The sequence below is a fragment of the Carica papaya genome, chromosome 5 (genome assembly GCF_054855325.1).
Source record: "Carica papaya isolate Zhongbai chromosome 5, ASM5485532v1, whole genome shotgun sequence".
In the NCBI taxonomy this organism is placed as follows: Eukaryota; Viridiplantae; Streptophyta; class Magnoliopsida; order Brassicales; family Caricaceae; genus Carica; species Carica papaya.
In genome coordinates, this window is record NC_142313.1 from 39,920,269 (window position 1) to 39,937,309 (window position 17,041).

Sequence of the window (17,041 nt, forward strand, 5' to 3'; positions counted from 1 at the left end):
TGAAAATGGTAAAGAGAGAATAGAGATAAGACGCATGATATAATTTATAATAACAATGACTTATGTATAAAAACAAAAATAATGTTTATTGGTTAGAAATATAATGAGAAGATTTTAATTAATGGTTATAATGGTAGAATCCTCTTTCCGTTTTTTCTATTTTATTTATCAGAATTACATACTTTTATAATCTTACTTTTGATTGGTTTGTTCTAATATTTTTCTCGGACATCAAAATTATTACTATAAGTTGTTTCATTTTTTTTAATCTTTTTTTTTTGTTTCTATCTTGATTTTGATATGAAAAAAATTATAAGAACGGAAAAGAAAAAAAAATGAATGAAGAGATATTTAAAAACTTAATCGAATGTATTTTTTTAATTAAATATCAATGTAAAAGAAAATATATTAACTAAAGATAATAAATTTAATTTATGAGATAACTTTTGAAACTTAGAACAGTATTTTTTTAAAATAAATAAATATATATGTATGCACAAACAATATAAAATATTATTATTATTGTTGTAGTTATTATTTAAAAAATTGATCGAATTACTTATTTTTTAAAAATTTATTTTAAAAAATACAGTTTTATTATAATCTATCTTAAAATTTTGCAATTACTTATTAGTAATCACAATCATAAACTTTAATCAAATTATTATGTTAATAATTTTGAGATGTAATACATATTTTCCACATATATAAAAGTTTATAAATAAAGCTTTTCACCTTTTTTTGGATCAAACTTAATTTTTTTAATCTTCAAAATGGCAAAGGGAGAATAGAGTTAAACCACGGGATACAATCATAATAACAATGACTTATGTATGAAAATAAAAATAGTATTTACTAGTCAGAAATATGATAAGAAGATTTTAAAAAACGGTTATAACAATTGAACTCTCTCTCCCCTTTTCTCTCTTATTTATCAGAATTACATACTTTTATAAACTTACTTTTGCTTAATTTGCTCTAATATTTTTCTTAGACATCAAAATCATTAATGTAAATTGTTTTATTTTCTTTAATTTTTTTTTCATTTCTATCTTGATTCCGATATGAAAAAAATTATAAGAACGAAAAAGGAAAAAATTAATGAAGAGATATTTAAGATCTAAATCGAATGTATTTTTTTAAATCAAATATTAATGTAAAGAAAAATGTATTAACTAAAGATAATAAATTTAATTTATGAGATGACTTTTAAAAATTAATTATCAGTACCTATTAAAAATAAATAAATATATATATGTACGAACACACAATATAAAATATTATTATTATTGTTGGTATTATTATTTAAAAAGTTAATCGAGTTACTCATCTTTAAGAATTTATTTTTTCAAAATACAGTTCTATTATAATCTATCTTAAAATTTTGCAATAACTTTATTAGTAATCATAATCATAAACTTTAATCAAATTATTATGTGAATAATTTTGAGATATAATACATTTTTTCAATCCATACAAAAGTTTATAAACAAAGCTTTTTACTTTTTTTTTTGGGGTCAAACTTAATTTTTTTAATCTTAAAAATAGCAATGGGAGAACAAAGGTAAGCCACAAGATACAATCATAGTAATAATAATTTATATATGAAAATAAAAATAGTATTTACTATAATAAAAAAATTTTAAATAACGTTTATAATAATAAAATTCTCTTTCTACTTTTTTCTCTTCTTTATCAGAATTACTTACTTTGATAATCTTAATTTTGCTTAGTTTATTCTAATATTTTTTTTGGACATCAAAATTATCACTGTAAGTTGTTTAATTTTCTTTAAATTTATTTTCGTTTCTATCTTTATTTCGATATGAAAAAAATATAAGAACGAAAAAAAAAATGAATGAAGAGATATTTAAGATTTAAACCAAATATGTTTTTTTTAATCAAATATCAATATAAAGAAAAATATATTAACTAAAATAATAAATTTAATTTATGAGATTACTTTTGAAAATTAATCAACTGCACCTATTAAAAATAAATAAATATATATGTGTGCACACACAATATAAAATATTATTATTATTATTATTTAAAAAATTGATCGAATTACTTCTCTTTAAGGATTTTTTAAAAAATGTATAGATATATTATAATCTGTTTTAAGATTTTATAATGACTTTACTAGTAAGCATAATCATAAACTTTAATCAAATTATTGTATTAGTAATTTTGAGACGTAAAATACATATTTTCCGCTTATACAAATGTTTATAAACAAAACTTTTCACTTTTGTTTGGGCCAAACTTAATTTTTTTAATATTAAAAATAGCAAAAGGAGAATAGAAATAAGTCATAGGATATAATCCATAGTAACAACGACTTATTTATGAAAACAAAAATAGTATTTATTGGTTAAAAATATGATGAGAAGATTTTGAATAACGGTTATAACGGTAGAATCATTTTTCCACTTTTTTCTCTTATTTATAAGAAATATATATTTTTAGAATATTACTTTTGCTTAATTTGCTCTAATATTTTTTTTTAACATCAAAATCGTTACTGTAAGTTATTTTATTTTCTTTAATCTTCTTTTTTCTTTTTTATTTTTATTTTTATATTAATTCTGATATGAAAAAAATATAGGAATAGAAAAGAAAAAAAATGAATAAAGAGATATTTAAGATGTACATCAAATATATATATTTTTTAAAAAAAATTCATCTATTATATGAGATAGAAGGAAAAGATTGCTATTCAAGTTTGAGAGATGCGATTAAAAAGGCTTGAGTAATTTCTTTTTTCTTTATGAAGCAAGTTTAGAGAAAACGTGATCTTAAGCATTTGTATCAAAAAATATTTTTGATTGATAGGTAGGTTATTCATGCTTGAACTTGCCGTAGATCCTTCAATTCAAGCCTTGAATGTGATCCATCCTCCAAAATGTTTGATTGTGGTTACAAATCGCAATACATAGGTGGTCAAAGAGAGAAATTTGTAAGGTAAATTTGTGTTAATGCTTGTATTTGATTAAATTTTGTATTGATTGGAATCTGAGTTTGGTACATTTTGGAACCATGTAGATTAGATGATCTGGATTCTCCATTATCAATGTCTTCAAATGCAACTGGAATTAAGAGATGTAGATTTAATTTGGAGGGACTGAGCCTAACTAGTCGTGGTAAGAAAAATCCCTCAAAATCGTTTAGAGAAGGAGTGAAAATGGGATCAGAAGGACTAAAAACATTTGGAAAATCCTTGAGATCAGGAGTAACCAGGGCAGTGTTCCCGGAAGATCTTAAAGTTTCTAACAAAAAGATTTTTGATCCTCAAGACAAGTCCTTATTATTATGGAACAGACTTTTTGTCATATCGTGTATCGTTTCGGTATCTGTTGATCCTTTGTTCTTTTATCTGCCTGTTGTCAATAATATATCGAATTGTCTGGGAATCGATACAAAATTAGCAGTCACAACAACTTCTGTGCGCACGACAGTTGATGTTTTCTACCTTATTCGAATGGCTCTTCAGTTCCGTACGGCATACATTGCGCCATCATCACGGGTTTTTGGACGTGGTGAGCTCGTAATAGATCCTGCACAAATAGCAACACGATACTTAAGTCATTATTTCATTGTTGATTTTCTCTCAGTGCTACCTCTACCACAGGTGACAAAACTATATTTCCGTGTGTTCACTTTGATCTAGTATTTTGATTAGATTGCAGAGTCACACTTTCTTTTATTATTCTCAGATTATTGTTTGGAGATATTTTCATAGATCAAAGGGTCCAGATGTATTGGGTACCAAACAGGCATTGTTGAGAATTGTCTTCATTCAGTATCTTCCTAGGTTTGTTCGTGTTATCCCATTAACTTCCGAACTAAAGAAGACTGCAGGCGTGTTTGCTGAAGGTGCTTGGGCTGGTGCTGCATATTATCTGCTCTGGTATTTGCTTGCAAGTCACGTAAGTTCTCAGTGTCTCGTAAAATTAACCTAACTTATGAATGAAGTTATGCATCCATTATATTATTTCATTTTTTATACTCTTTTTTCTCCTTTTCCTTTCTTGTGGCTTCCGCACTGACTCAAATGTCAAAAAATCATATGAATGAAGAGATAATTAGGATCGAAACCAAATATATGCTTAAAATGTATCTATTATATGAACCAGAAAGAAAAATGTGCTAAGAAAATTACACTTAAAATTAACTTGAACTTATGAAATGGTTGCATGACAAAAGAAATCTTAAGTTACTACATGGTGTTTGTAGATAGCAGGAGCTTTCTGGTATTTACTAGCAGTAGAACGCCATGACGCGTGCTGGAGTGATGCTTGCAAGGAAAATTCAGTATGTTCTGTGAATTTCTTGTACTGCGGAAACAAGCACGAGGAAGGTTATGCCAGTTGGAAAAATATTAGTAAAGCAACACTTAATAGTCATTGTTCTGCTAAAGATGATGATTCACCATTTAATTATGGAATCTACACACAGGCTATATCTTCTGGTATTATTTCATCAAGAAGCTTTTTCTCTAAGTTCTTCTATTGTCTATGGTGGGGACTGCAAAATCTGAGGTATAATATTTCTATGGCTTTATTTTTTTGATCGATAAATATGGTGTTTTACTCATGGTTTTCCTACAGTACACTTGGTCAGGGTCTTCTAACTAGCACTTACCCTGGAGAGATTCTCTTTTCAATAGCAATAGCTATTGCTGGGCTCCTCCTCTTTGCACTTCTTATTGGAAATATGCAGGTTGGTCGAAATTGAACTGGCTACTTTTCGATGCATGAAAAGAGAGATTAGCTGCTAATTAATTGATTTAAGATAAGCCAATAATAATAATGAGGTGTAGAATAAATGCAACAGACCTACCTTCAATCACTTACTGTTCGTCTTGAAGAAATGAGGATCAAGAGGCGTGACTCGGAGCAGTGGATGCATCATCGATCACTCCCTCAAGACCTCCGAGAACGAGTTAGACGATATGACCAATACAAATGGCTGGAAACAAGAGGAGTAGATGAAGAAAGCTTGGTCCAGAGTTTACCAAAGGATCTGAGGAGAGATATCAAGAGGCACCTTTGTTTGAATTTAGTCAGGAGAGTAAGTACATGTGAAATTTCTTGGTTATTCTCAATAAGCTAGCTTATGGGAATTGATATTTAAACGTGTGGATTTAGGTGCCTTTATTTGCCAACATGGATGAACGGTTACTAGATGCAATATGTGAGAGATTGAAGCCTAGTTTGTATACAGAGAGAACATATATAGTTCGAGAAGGAGACCCGGTAAACGAGATGCTTTTCATCATACGAGGGCGTCTAGAAAGTGTGACGACAGATGGTGGGCGGAGTGGTTTTTTCAATAGAGGATTGTTGAAAGAGGGTGACTTTTGTGGCGAGGAGCTCTTGACATGGGCATTGGATCCTAAAGCAGGTTCCAACTTACCATCTTCTACTCGAACTGTTAAGGCTCTAACTGAGGTAGAGGCTTTTGCTTTAGTGGCTGAAGAATTGAAGTTTGTGGCTAGTCAATTCAGAAGGCTACATAGCAGGCAGGTGCAACACACATTTAGATTCTACTCACAACAATGGAGGACATGGGCTTCTTGTTTTATTCAGGCAGCATGGCGCCGTTATTCCAGAAGGAAGATTGCAGAACTCAGGCGTAAAGAGGAAGAGGAAGAAGAAGAAGAGTATGATGATGAGACATCTCTGGTTTCAGGTAAAGGGATAAATATACTCTTATAGTTAATTTGTATTATAATTTGTTTATATCACACTATTTACATATATATATATATTTGTATCACGAGATAGAATTTCACACTATAATGTCTTGTATGTTAGGAACTGATGTTGTTGGCAATGCTACTGCTACACCCGGGCTTGGAGCAACCATCTTTGCTTCGCGTTTTGCTGCAAATGCTCTTCGAGGACGTCGACTTAGGATTCCAGATTCACTTGGCTCTGGAAGCTTGATCAGCGTACAAAAGCCTCCAGAACCTGACTTCAATGGTCTTGATTCATAAACATTTTTTCTTTCCCGTTTCTCTTATATGATTCAATTAGAAGACTACCCCTAATGTCTACTTTCAGTCATTGTACATTACAGTATAATACTTTCATAACAACCACTTGTGTTTAATATTTCTGATCCATTTGTTAATATCAATGCTTTAATCCGCCTAACGATATTATGTTTGATTAGAAACTCAAACAAGTAACTTCTCGGGTCCCTATTTGAGATCTTGTTACTGGATCAATTAATATTAAGTCATTAAGAGAGAGAATACAACAATTACCAAGAGTTTGAAACAACTGTTTTTTCCCCCCCAAATTCTTCTCTAATAATTTTCGTTACTGCATAAGAGAAACCGATTCTTATAATAAACTCGACAACTATTTTCTTTAACACCACAAAAAAGAAACTAAACAAGACAACATGACATGGCTGCATAAAACAATTAACAAATACTTAATTAGTTCCTTCTTCATGTCTTTCTCTTCCTCTGCTCGTACACCTGATTAGAAACACTATGTTGATGATTTGATCTGCAACCGGTTCTTGTAAACATGATTACAACACATTCTGTCTGTTTATTTGGAAAAAAAAAATAATAATAAGATAACATTTAATTTTAAATTAAGAATAAATAAAGGCCTTCCTAAGGGCAAATATGTACGAAACAAGTGAAAATAAAGGAGAAGGGAGAATTTAAGATATGATGTTATTTTGGCTTCAAGAAGAGCTAAAACCTCCATAGTCGATATCCCCAATAAAAATTTATCATTTGTATGTTCTCTCCACAACTGAAACAATACATTCATTTCATCCTCCCAAACGAGTGATTTCCCTGTTTAACATAGAAAAAAAAGTTTCAAATGATGGACACGCAACAATATAAGAATTCAAAGAAAATTGTTCATGTCATGTTTTTATGCCTCAACCAGGTATCATCTCACCCTCATTATCTTCTGATCTGCTCTTCTTTATTGAGCAAATCTTACTCTACTTCTCTCAACTACGCCATGCAGAAGATTCTTCTAATTCAACATCTTCTTCCCACCAAGTGGCAGTCTGCAACAAGGATGAAATGGAGGAATTTATGCATGAAAATTTAAGTATCAAAACAAGATCGAATTTCAAAGCTCGTTCAATATAAATATACAGCCATATTCATATTGCTGGACATGAAGAATCAATTCCTACTGCTCAGGCAATATATTTAGGTTGGATTAGGTTCAAATTTCAATTTCATGAAATAAAATGTATATACGTACAAATAGAAAGAAACTTTGAAGGAAAATAACAATGTTATTCCAAGTAATTTCCATGCTCAATCCTAGTTGTGTTTTGTCATTCCTATATTGACAAATAGAGATACAAATTCATCATTGTGAAATTGAATATATGAAGAAATTGATTCAGTTACCAATCAAATATGTAAATTACGAACAAATGCTACGTAACAAATAATTATGATCCATAACTCGAATAAGTATATAATAAACTTGAAACATATGCACCGTATAGTCCATTTCCATAAATAAATTTCCAATTTGGTTCCTGCAAAAGGATATTGTCAACTGGTCTTCAGATTTACAATGCACCAAATATATTTCTTTGTTCATACCAACTTCTTGAAGGAAATGAAACATCATGTTTATACTGTTTGCTTCTACCATGCTGCACAAGATTCTTGGTAATCAAAATGGCAGACTGATTATCAACATGGATTATTATAGCTTTACTCTGGACTTGATTTAAATCAGAATGAATCTTTCTTAGTTAAATGGCTTCATTTTCAGCAGTTGATGCTGCGATACACTCTGCTTTGGCAGTGGATTCGGTAAAAAGCTCTTGCTTTCTTGAACTCAATCGAATATACTAGAACAAAGAAAGAAAATATCTGGAAATGCTTTTTGAATCGTCAGTACATCCCGCCCAATAAACATTGCTAATCCCAAAGAATCCTGCTTTTATCTATATTCCAAAACCAACCATTCCCTTCAAATACCAGAGCACCCTCTTTGCTGCTCAAAACATGTTTGGCTTAGAGACTTCATTAAACATGAAGAAAACTAGCAGAGAACAACACCTCAGGTCTGGCAGTAATATAGAAATCTCCCAACCAAACGTCTATGAGCAGATGCTTCACTCTTGACATCACCATCATCCTTTGACAAATTTTCATTTTAAGACCAGTGGAGTTCCAACTGGTTTAGAGCTTCCATCTTAAACTTCCTCAAGATATCCAAGCCATACTTCCTTTTGAAGAGGGAAATGTCAGAACAGCAATTGATGCATTTTGAGCCCAAGAAAGTAATTCATTTAACCCAAATCTAATATTTCAAACTCATCTATCATTTATTTCTTGAAACTTCATAAACATTTCATTTTCTATCATCAGTATATCATCAACATAAAAATAAACTCAGTTGCTTCCCAAATCTGCAGCCCTTAATGCTTGAACTAGGCTCATTCCTGTCCTCTTAAATCCTTGATTGATCAAGTAGTCTCAATTATGTTATACAGGCAAAAAAGGTAACTAATTTAAACCATAGTTTCCCTTCTTTACAGAGTCTTGAACCCTTCTGGTGTTTTGCCTTTTTCTACTCTATCAGCAATGAATTTCTTGCCATCTTTAAATGTTTGTTGCTTTCCTTTTTGTCTGGCTTGAAAGCACCCTCTATTATTTCATCAAATCTCATATACATGCTTTCGCTTGAGCTTGTAGCTCGTTGATCAACTTAACTGCAGTAAACTTCTTCAAGTCACAAGATTCTTTAATTACGGAAATCTTGAATTAAAATTTCTTTAGGAAGCTAATCTCATCTATTCAGTGACTATTGTTTTCAGATGTCTCACCGTAAAGCCTTTTTTGATAACTAACTCCATAAGATTGGCTGAATGATCTTTGATCATCTCATCGTTTTTCATCCTTAGCATCTCAAACTCTTTTAGGATTTAACAACTGGGCAGTTTGAACCTTTTCACTTCCTTTAAACTCCCCCTGGAATGGTCTGCTTTCCTGTTGTAGCACCCACAACTCTTCAAAAAATTGCTTCAAGAACTGCTTAGTAAAAGAAGGCTCTAAAAAGTTTTGGTGTATAGTTCTGTATGCTGCTTGATTTGTTGGATGGTGAGATTTTCTTGTAAAAGGATTGACTTGTACCCCTTCTCAACTATATCCCATTATTATAAAACATGAGGAAAACTTCCATTCTCAGCCCAAAAGCTATAGTTTTCTCCTTAAGAAACAGGAGGTGCAGGCAAGAAAATACAGCCTTGCTGTCGTTCTCTCACTTTATTTTTGAAAAAATTACTAAAAAAATTTGATGAAAATCACATCAAAAGAACTCCCATGGCCCCATAAGAAGAAGGATCTGATGCCTAGTTGGGGCCCAAATTGGAGTCCCATGAGGTTTCAGAAGCTTCTTCCAAAACCCCATAAGAAGAAGCTCAAAGATAGCTAGATCGAAACAGTTCTCATGAGGTTTGACCCATAAGGTGGCCAATCATGAATTAAATAAAATCAAAATCAATGAATTCAATCAAAAGGCTAGTTAAAATAAGGAGGAAAAACCTTGTAGCCTCTACGAAGAAACTCCAGTGAACTTCCTTCTTCCTCTTGTAGCCCTAAGACCCTCAATAGTTCTTCTTTCGTCTAGAGAGAACAAAAGACATTTAATCAAAAGAAGAGGAGATTTAATTGCTGAAAGAAAACAACAATACTTCAAAGTGTAGATGGGAATATACTTCACCAAGTGTGAAACGTGTAGCACTCTCTGCTATGCAAGCAAAAGAACCATCTGCTTGTTTAAGCATTACCTGCCAAGGACCTGCAAAACTTTGTCAGGATATCTACGTTCATGTGGTTGAATTTTTTAAAATGTCAGTAACAGGAAAAAAGAGGAGCAGCTCTACAATAAGAAGCGATAATCACATATAAGTTTCGGTAGAGAGGACAGAAATCGCAATGACTAGGATGGACTATTTATTGTACACAAAACTTTGACTGGTTTGGCTATTTATTGACTCAGTTGATCTGTAATGTCCCCGAATTCATACAGACCAGTCTATTATCTTCCACTATATGCCTGGACATCCATTTCAGTGATTGGGCCAATCCTATGCAAGGAAATTAGAGTAGAAAAATCTTAGACCTGAAGGGAAATTTCTGATAATCTTGGAGTTGGAGAGAACATAGATACTGAAACTTCAAAAGAAAAAGAGATATTTAGGGCAATATCAAGACAGACCTTTTCTTTCACTTCAAGATATGCAATGATAATTAGAGATTTATGGCTAATGTCTTCGATTTAACAATGGCTGATTACTTGTTGATTTAAACCCGGAGTTAAATGTCTAGTATTTGATAATTTCTAGTCTTGGAAAATTGGAAATCAAGAATCAAGATTAAGAGGAAAATAAATCAAGGATCTTTATTTTATTAACTTAACAAAATAAGGAGATCTTAGGATTATCCGATATGACTTTGGTTTCCATTTTCTAACTCCCCAAAATGTCTAAGTAGAAAATATTATGGCCAGGCAAAACACTAACAATTAAAATAATTTTTTAATAATTATAACACTATATAGATATATTCCGCACCAGGATATTGGCGAAACAGTGCCCCATTATAATTTACCACGAAAGGTGCAACCGCTACTGTCTTACATAAATAAACAAAAAGCCGTCACAAAATTGCATTATAAAACCATCAATCAACATAAAGGATGTGAAACTGAAAGAAATAGCCTTGTGAAAAAGCAATTAATCAATGAAAGAAGCACCTTAGAATACTCTCTTATTCGAATATAAAACACTGGGATGAACTGGGAAAGAAATCGGTAGTGGAGGTCTTTGGTTGGAAATCCAAGAAGACCCAAGTCAGCCCTGCAAGAGAAAGCAAATTTTACTAAGTTGTGAAAAATAAATCCATCATAAAATAAAGAGTGACCAAAACTCATAGCATCAGAATAAGCATACCGTAATGTGTCTAGTTCCAGGTTAAATAGAATAGATGGAGTTGATGTAGCAAACTGTTCCTGAGTGTTCAAAACATAGTTACAATAAGGGGGTGAGGCACTTAAATAAAGAGGATGCAGATTGAAAACTTGTTAGCAATAAAAGTAAGAAAGACAAATATGATGCTACCAAAAAAAATTCTAGATTGAAACATCAGCTCAAGTTAAGAAATCAAACATCTCAAGGTTATGTAGGAACCTAACACCTCGGGACTAAAAACCAACTAGAATCACTCATCTTTGAGCAACATCTTAACATAACAGCAGAATGAAAAAAAGAGGGTTGGTTGCTATTATTAAAGCAGTCCAAGGCAAAGGAATACATTTTCTACACCAGAGTGGTGTCTGAATTTTGACTTTAATAGGACAAGGGCAGGTCTTGAGTATTTTTGAGAGAGAAGTATATACTCTGGAGTTAGCCATAGTTTCAAATGAACGACAGTGCTTTGTACCAATCAGAGTGGTTGTGCTGTCATTTAAGAATTTTTCGAAGGTTGAAAACTCAATGGAAATGCTAGAAGAACAAACTGAAAAAATATTACAATATTCTCTTGTTATTATGTTGAACAGATACATGATATTTACACGGATATGACAAGAAAAGAAAACTAAGCATAGTAACTAAATTAATTAGGAAAATTTCGGCGTAGAAAAGAATATGAAATATAATATCCTATATGAGAAATATTCTCATTTTCTAACAGGAAGAAAGTTATAGATAGGAGAAACATTTTACAAATTACTCCTTTGTTTGAAATAATCGACAGTTCCCAGTTCAGAGAACCAAATAATACATTAAAGGAAGGTTAAATTACATCTGCTGTTTTCGTATGCATGATTTTCTAAATTAAAAGGTCACAAATCAAAATCTGCTGTACTGCACTAAGATGGGCAATTACATGAACGTATGAAACAAAGAAATTTAACAGAGGACCCAAGTGTTGTGATCTTAGATAATATCAAAAATATCATAATAGAATACTGCAGAAATATTAACTGTCAAATGATAATCTCCAAACCATTATTAGATCAAATGTGCATGCCAAATATATGAAAAAAGTTGAAAATACTTTAAAAATAGAAAAATCATACCACATACTTCTCTATAACAGAGAGTTCACGTGTGCTACAATTAATAAATATATAGAGTGTTGGCGGCTCCTTGGACTCCCAGCGACCTGCATTAGTAAGACATAGGAATGAAGGAATACATAGGAAAAACAGCAATGTGCCATAATTAAATGAGATGTTGCACTCGATATGGTTGTATTCTTAGGTTCACTCAAAGAACTACAGCTATGACTCTACTTGAAATTCCACCACAAATGGATTGGTTCAAATTCCAATTTCAGGGAATAGAAATGAGAATATAATACAAATAGAATAGATAATTTAAATGAAAATAGTGTTCTGATTCAAAGTGAATTTTATATCCTATTCATATTAGGTGTTTTTTGATTCATTCCTTGACAAATGGAAATACAAATTCATAATTGTGGAATTAAAGATACAAGTGAAATTTGATTTAATTCAGCGTCAAGTATGTAAATTAAGACTAACTTCTATATATCAAACAACTTAGATCTACAATTTGAATAGGAATGGAATATATTTGAACCAAATGCAATAAGAATTACGCCCATAAGGAATACTCATGCTGCTATGCCTGTCTCTCATTTTTTTAACAAAAGGAATACATTAAAAAAAGAGTATATTCTTGCCTAATAAGCACGTGACTTGCAAGTAATTAGTTTTGCAGATAAATGTGTTCTTGGCCCTAATCATAGTAGACGTGTCATGTACTGAGGCAGACTGTTCTCAACTTGTACAAACAAAACGAACTAATGCAGACTGTTCCATTTTTATGTTGTTATCTAGTCAAATATAGTAGAATATTATATGAAAAACATCTGAGATATTTGTATTCAAGCAAAACAACCTGAAGTCTTTCCAGAAAGACAGTCGAGATCCATCTAACTATGAACACAAATATTCACCACTAGCAAAGACACAAATCTTTGTCAATCTACAGGACAATGTGCTATTAATCATGTCATCAATATAAAAAGAATTAACTTGGTAACATGCAAAACTATGACAAGAATTACCAAAATCACATTTCTGAGGTTTGAGGCAAAGTATTTATTTAAGATGAGACTAAACAGACAGTATACAAAGGGGGATAAGATAACCTCCCAATACAAGCAAAGCAGTCCAATGCAATATAGACAAAAAGCCATGAGCATTGACTCAAAATGAACCCAGCAACACCATAGCAATCATGTGATTTGTGGTAAATGAATGTAATGATAGCAGACCATAACAGACATTGATACTTCTACTAGTAGACTACATGATAGACCGAAATATATTTAGAAATAACTTCTGCCACTTCCCAATGAAGATTGATTATGATCAATCCTCTGAAGGAAAGAATCCTCTAGAAATAAAAACTAAGTTAGGCATTGGAAACAGAAATCATAGTTGCTTTGTTTTTGCACGTTCTTTTACTTAATCTCTTTCAAAATGAGAAACTATGTGCACAATTTCTTCTGCAGACTTCAAAAATAAATATTTTTTTTCAACCGACCTTCATTTTCATCTTCAAAGTCAAAATCAAGAGTGTCCCTCATAGATCTGAAAAAATTGCTGACAGGACCACTGGGAACATCATCAAGGGAGCCTATGCTAATGCCATCAATCTGGAAGCAAAAATATCAAAGATATAGATCCATATAAAAAGTTAAAGAATATGGTCATACAGGTGCCCAGTTTCTAAAAAGATCCAACTAGCAACACATATCGTACAAGGTCCAAAATCCAACGCAACTAAGAACTATGAAAAAGTAGTAGCAGCATAAAACAGCTTGTAATACAACAAGTAAATACTAGGTTTTCCTTATGTTGATAATTTGAAATGACTGCAACAATATTTAGTAACAAGATATTTTTTTGTTACATGCTTTCTTAATCCCCAAATCCATCAGAGGAAGCCAACCCACATAATACAAATGGATTTTAAAAAAACATACAAAAATTCAGGAGAAAATAAAGAAAACTCAATTTATTGATAGTGAGTGATTTAAGTCAACTTATGAAGTTCACTAATTACATGTCCTTTAGATATAGGATCCAGTATCACAAAGACAACCAAAATTTAACGGAAAAAATGGCTCCATCCAGGGGAGACTATTTCAAGCTGCAGGAATGTCAAACCAAAAATTAGTCTCCTATAAGTTACTTTGTTACCGAATCAAGGGCTGACTTGAAAAGCTGAGAAGCCCTGCGTTTTTCTGGCTTATCAGGAAAAACCTGAAATAAACTATCCCATGTTAAACTCAACTCTGATATGAAAGAGCAAGATTCTCTGCAAAAGTGAATATATTCTTACGATGCAAGCCCTGGTTTCCCTTCTTTCTTGCAGCTTCCTGACAACAGCCAATGCAAGTTGAATGTTGGCATCAATGAATTCATCTGAAGAACCCTTAAGACATTAAACATTGAAGACAATTATGCATCTGGGTCTTTTCCTTCATTTAATATAAACTTAGATAATAGATCATTTACACTTCACTAAGAACCAAACATTGTCCATGACAGAACCTCACCAGAGTACATCAAGTATTCATCTATTTTCAACAATGCAGGATTTTTTTATTTTATGAAACAATGCCAGGTTTTAAATAGATGTGATAACTGACTTTCAGAATCATGTCACGTGAGACCATGACAAGAAGCATTGCAGAATGATTTCAGCAAACACAAAAGAGAGTTGGCCATCTCGCGGTGGAGTTGAAAGACCATAACTTTAACACCAAAAACACAGATTTACTTGGAAAAAGAAAGTGTGTACCTTGTAAGAAGAAATGTTGCTCGGCAGGGGCCTGGAGATGCACAAAGTGAGAAGTAAAAAGGTTTAAGGAGGAGAAGAAATAGAAATAAGTGTTAGAAGAATAAAATGAAAACCGAGCAAAAAACATAAATAGTAGAAAAACCGAGAAATATTAATAAAAATGATAACAGTTCAATTCATAAATGATCCTTAAGTTCTTGCTGCATTACTAACTTATTTTCAATAACTTTTGTGCTATGTTTGGAACAAATACAAAAATTTATTATAAGATGATTAAAATTAACCTTATATTAAATTCATTTGTAATTAGATTAATGTATTCCAAATTCCATCAACTTTGATGAAATCAGAAGTTATTATTTCAGTTACATTTGAAATTTTATATGAGATCAAATGTTTATCATTTTGGAGAAAATTTTGATTCAACTAAATCTGAATTTGCGAATAAATTTTACAAAAAAATGTTTAAATTTCTTCCACATACCTTTAAAAACTATGATTCAGCTTCCTCATTTTTGTCCCTCCCTACCTTTAGTTAACTATGTCAAATTATTTCTGAAATCTTATCCCAGTTTAGCTACCAGCCCCATCTCACTAGTTCAGGATACTATCTGATTTCAGATTACAGCTTTGCTGCTTGTTTGGGAAAAAACAATGAACTAGCAAGTAAACTGGGGCTAAATTTAATTTTCTCTTCGCTTTGCAAGGAAAAAAAAAAAAAAGAAGGCTGAGAGCGAATTTGTTTTCTCAATGAATCACTTCAGGCAATCAAGCACAATTAAACACATGCTAGACTCAAGCTTTTCAGGAGAAATATATAATATATATATATAATTTCATAACCCGAAATTTACAAGCTACAAATGTAATTTCCTTAGTACCGACTAATTTCCTGGGAAGAAGATAAAATATAGAAACAAAAAAAAAAACGCGGCCGAAATAAACCATTAAAAGAGGCAAATATCAGAAAAGAAAGATTCAAGGATGAAGAAGTGATTACGGGAACTCGATTTCCAAGCGGGTTTTGCCATCTTCAAGAGCATAAGCGACGGATTTGGCAGCATCAGTGACAAGAACTTCATATGATTTTGGCCTGTAAACTGAGACTCCACGCTTAGGATCGAAACTTTGCGTCAATGAGCTCGCTGTTTTGTTTCTCCCACTGTCGTTAGCGGCAGTGCATTGGATGTTGGAGCTGTACAGATACGGCTTGGAAGAAACAGAATGAGTAGGGAGAGAAAAGAGATGAGGGGAGCAAGAGAAAGGAGACAGACGGGAGTGAGGGAGAGAGTGGGGAAAGCGTAGTGAGAAGGCCATGAGAGGCATGGCCGGTGGACTGAGAGAGAAGAGGAGGGAAAGAGATGAAAAATGGATTGGATGATCACGAACTTGGATTTTATATGGACAATTTTTGTGTTCAGGTAATTGGTTTTTTGGTGGGGCTGAACGGTTTGTGGTTAGTTCGCGCGCGTGTTGTTTTTTCTCTTTCAACATGATGGTTCCAATTTTGTTGCGTGGGAGCACTTGCAATAGAAGAATATCTTCTATTGGTAGAACTTGGTGTAATGATTTCATTATGCTCAAATAAGATAATTGTTCATATTGGTTTGAATTTTAGTAATATCTTATTTATATTTTAGAAAATAATTTAATTTATTATAATGATATTTATGTATATTTTAGAAATATTTTATATTTATTCTTAAAAATATTTTATGTATATTTTTAAAAATTTTGTAAAAAAAAAATTCTCATAATATTTTTATTTAAGGGTGTGTGATTTTAATGGTAATTTATTCTCTTTTGATCATAATAAAAAATTTTCTTATTAATTTTTCTCGTAAATATAAGTACGCTGCCAAACCACATTAACTCTAGTGTATTTTTTTTATTTTTTTTATTTTATTATAATTATCTGTAGTTTAAAGATTAATCTTTTAAACAGTAATAATTCTAATAATGATTTGATAGTGTAATATCTTACTAAAATATACGCAATGCACATTGACGTAACCAATAAATGTTTGTTTTTTCTTAATAAAGTAATTAGTATATTTGATTTTCTCTCCATTTTAGTCTCATGTCTTATGAATTTGTTTAAAGAATTAATTATTTATCCGTTGTCTATTTTAGTTGTTTATTTTTTAATACATTATATTTCTGTTTTTGGATATAAAATTTT

At 31.6% G+C, this 17,041-nt stretch overlaps 2 protein-coding genes across 5 annotated transcripts; one reads left to right on the forward strand and one right to left on the reverse strand.

Moving 5' to 3' along the window:
- Window positions 1–2,613: 2,613 nt before the first annotated feature.
- Window positions 2,614–6,123, forward strand: LOC110811828 (putative cyclic nucleotide-gated ion channel 8). 2 transcript variants are annotated; one of them, XM_088220899.1, is made up of 8 exons: window positions 2,614–2,964; window positions 3,046–3,631; window positions 3,717–3,929; window positions 4,237–4,541; window positions 4,611–4,722; window positions 4,837–5,073; window positions 5,151–5,694; window positions 5,820–6,123. In XM_088220899.1, exons 1-8 carry the CDS (start codon window positions 2,906–2,908, stop codon window positions 5,999–6,001), a joined length of 2,238 nt encoding a protein of 745 aa, XP_088077025.1. In that variant the 5' UTR covers window positions 2,614–2,905; the 3' UTR covers window positions 6,002–6,123. The 2 variants fall into 2 exon arrangements, with proteins under 2 accessions (XP_088077025.1, XP_088077027.1); XM_088220901.1 differs by having other exon boundaries at window positions 3,051–3,631.
- Window positions 6,124–6,211: 88 nt separating this feature from the next.
- On the reverse strand, window positions 6,212–16,297 carry LPA3 (Low PSII Accumulation 3). 3 transcript variants are annotated; one of them, XM_088220903.1, is made up of 14 exons: window positions 15,860–16,291; window positions 14,860–14,890; window positions 14,398–14,490; window positions 14,256–14,318; window positions 13,597–13,708; window positions 12,099–12,184; window positions 10,969–11,027; window positions 10,773–10,875; window positions 10,591–10,651; window positions 9,733–9,815; window positions 9,560–9,640; window positions 6,936–7,050; window positions 6,729–6,826; window positions 6,212–6,565 (listed from the first exon to the last, which is right to left on the reverse strand). In XM_088220903.1, the coding sequence occupies exons 1-12, from the start codon at window positions 16,183–16,185 to the stop codon at window positions 6,991–6,993; spliced, it is 1,158 nt and encodes a 385-aa protein (XP_088077029.1). In that variant the 5' UTR covers window positions 16,186–16,291; the 3' UTR covers window positions 6,212–6,565; window positions 6,729–6,826; window positions 6,936–6,990. The 3 variants fall into 3 exon arrangements, with proteins under 3 accessions (XP_088077029.1, XP_088077030.1, XP_088077028.1); XM_088220904.1 differs by having other exon boundaries at window positions 6,212–6,826; window positions 9,738–9,815; window positions 15,860–16,297; XM_088220902.1 differs by having other exon boundaries at window positions 6,212–6,826.
- Between the last annotated feature and the right edge of the window lie 744 nt (window positions 16,298–17,041).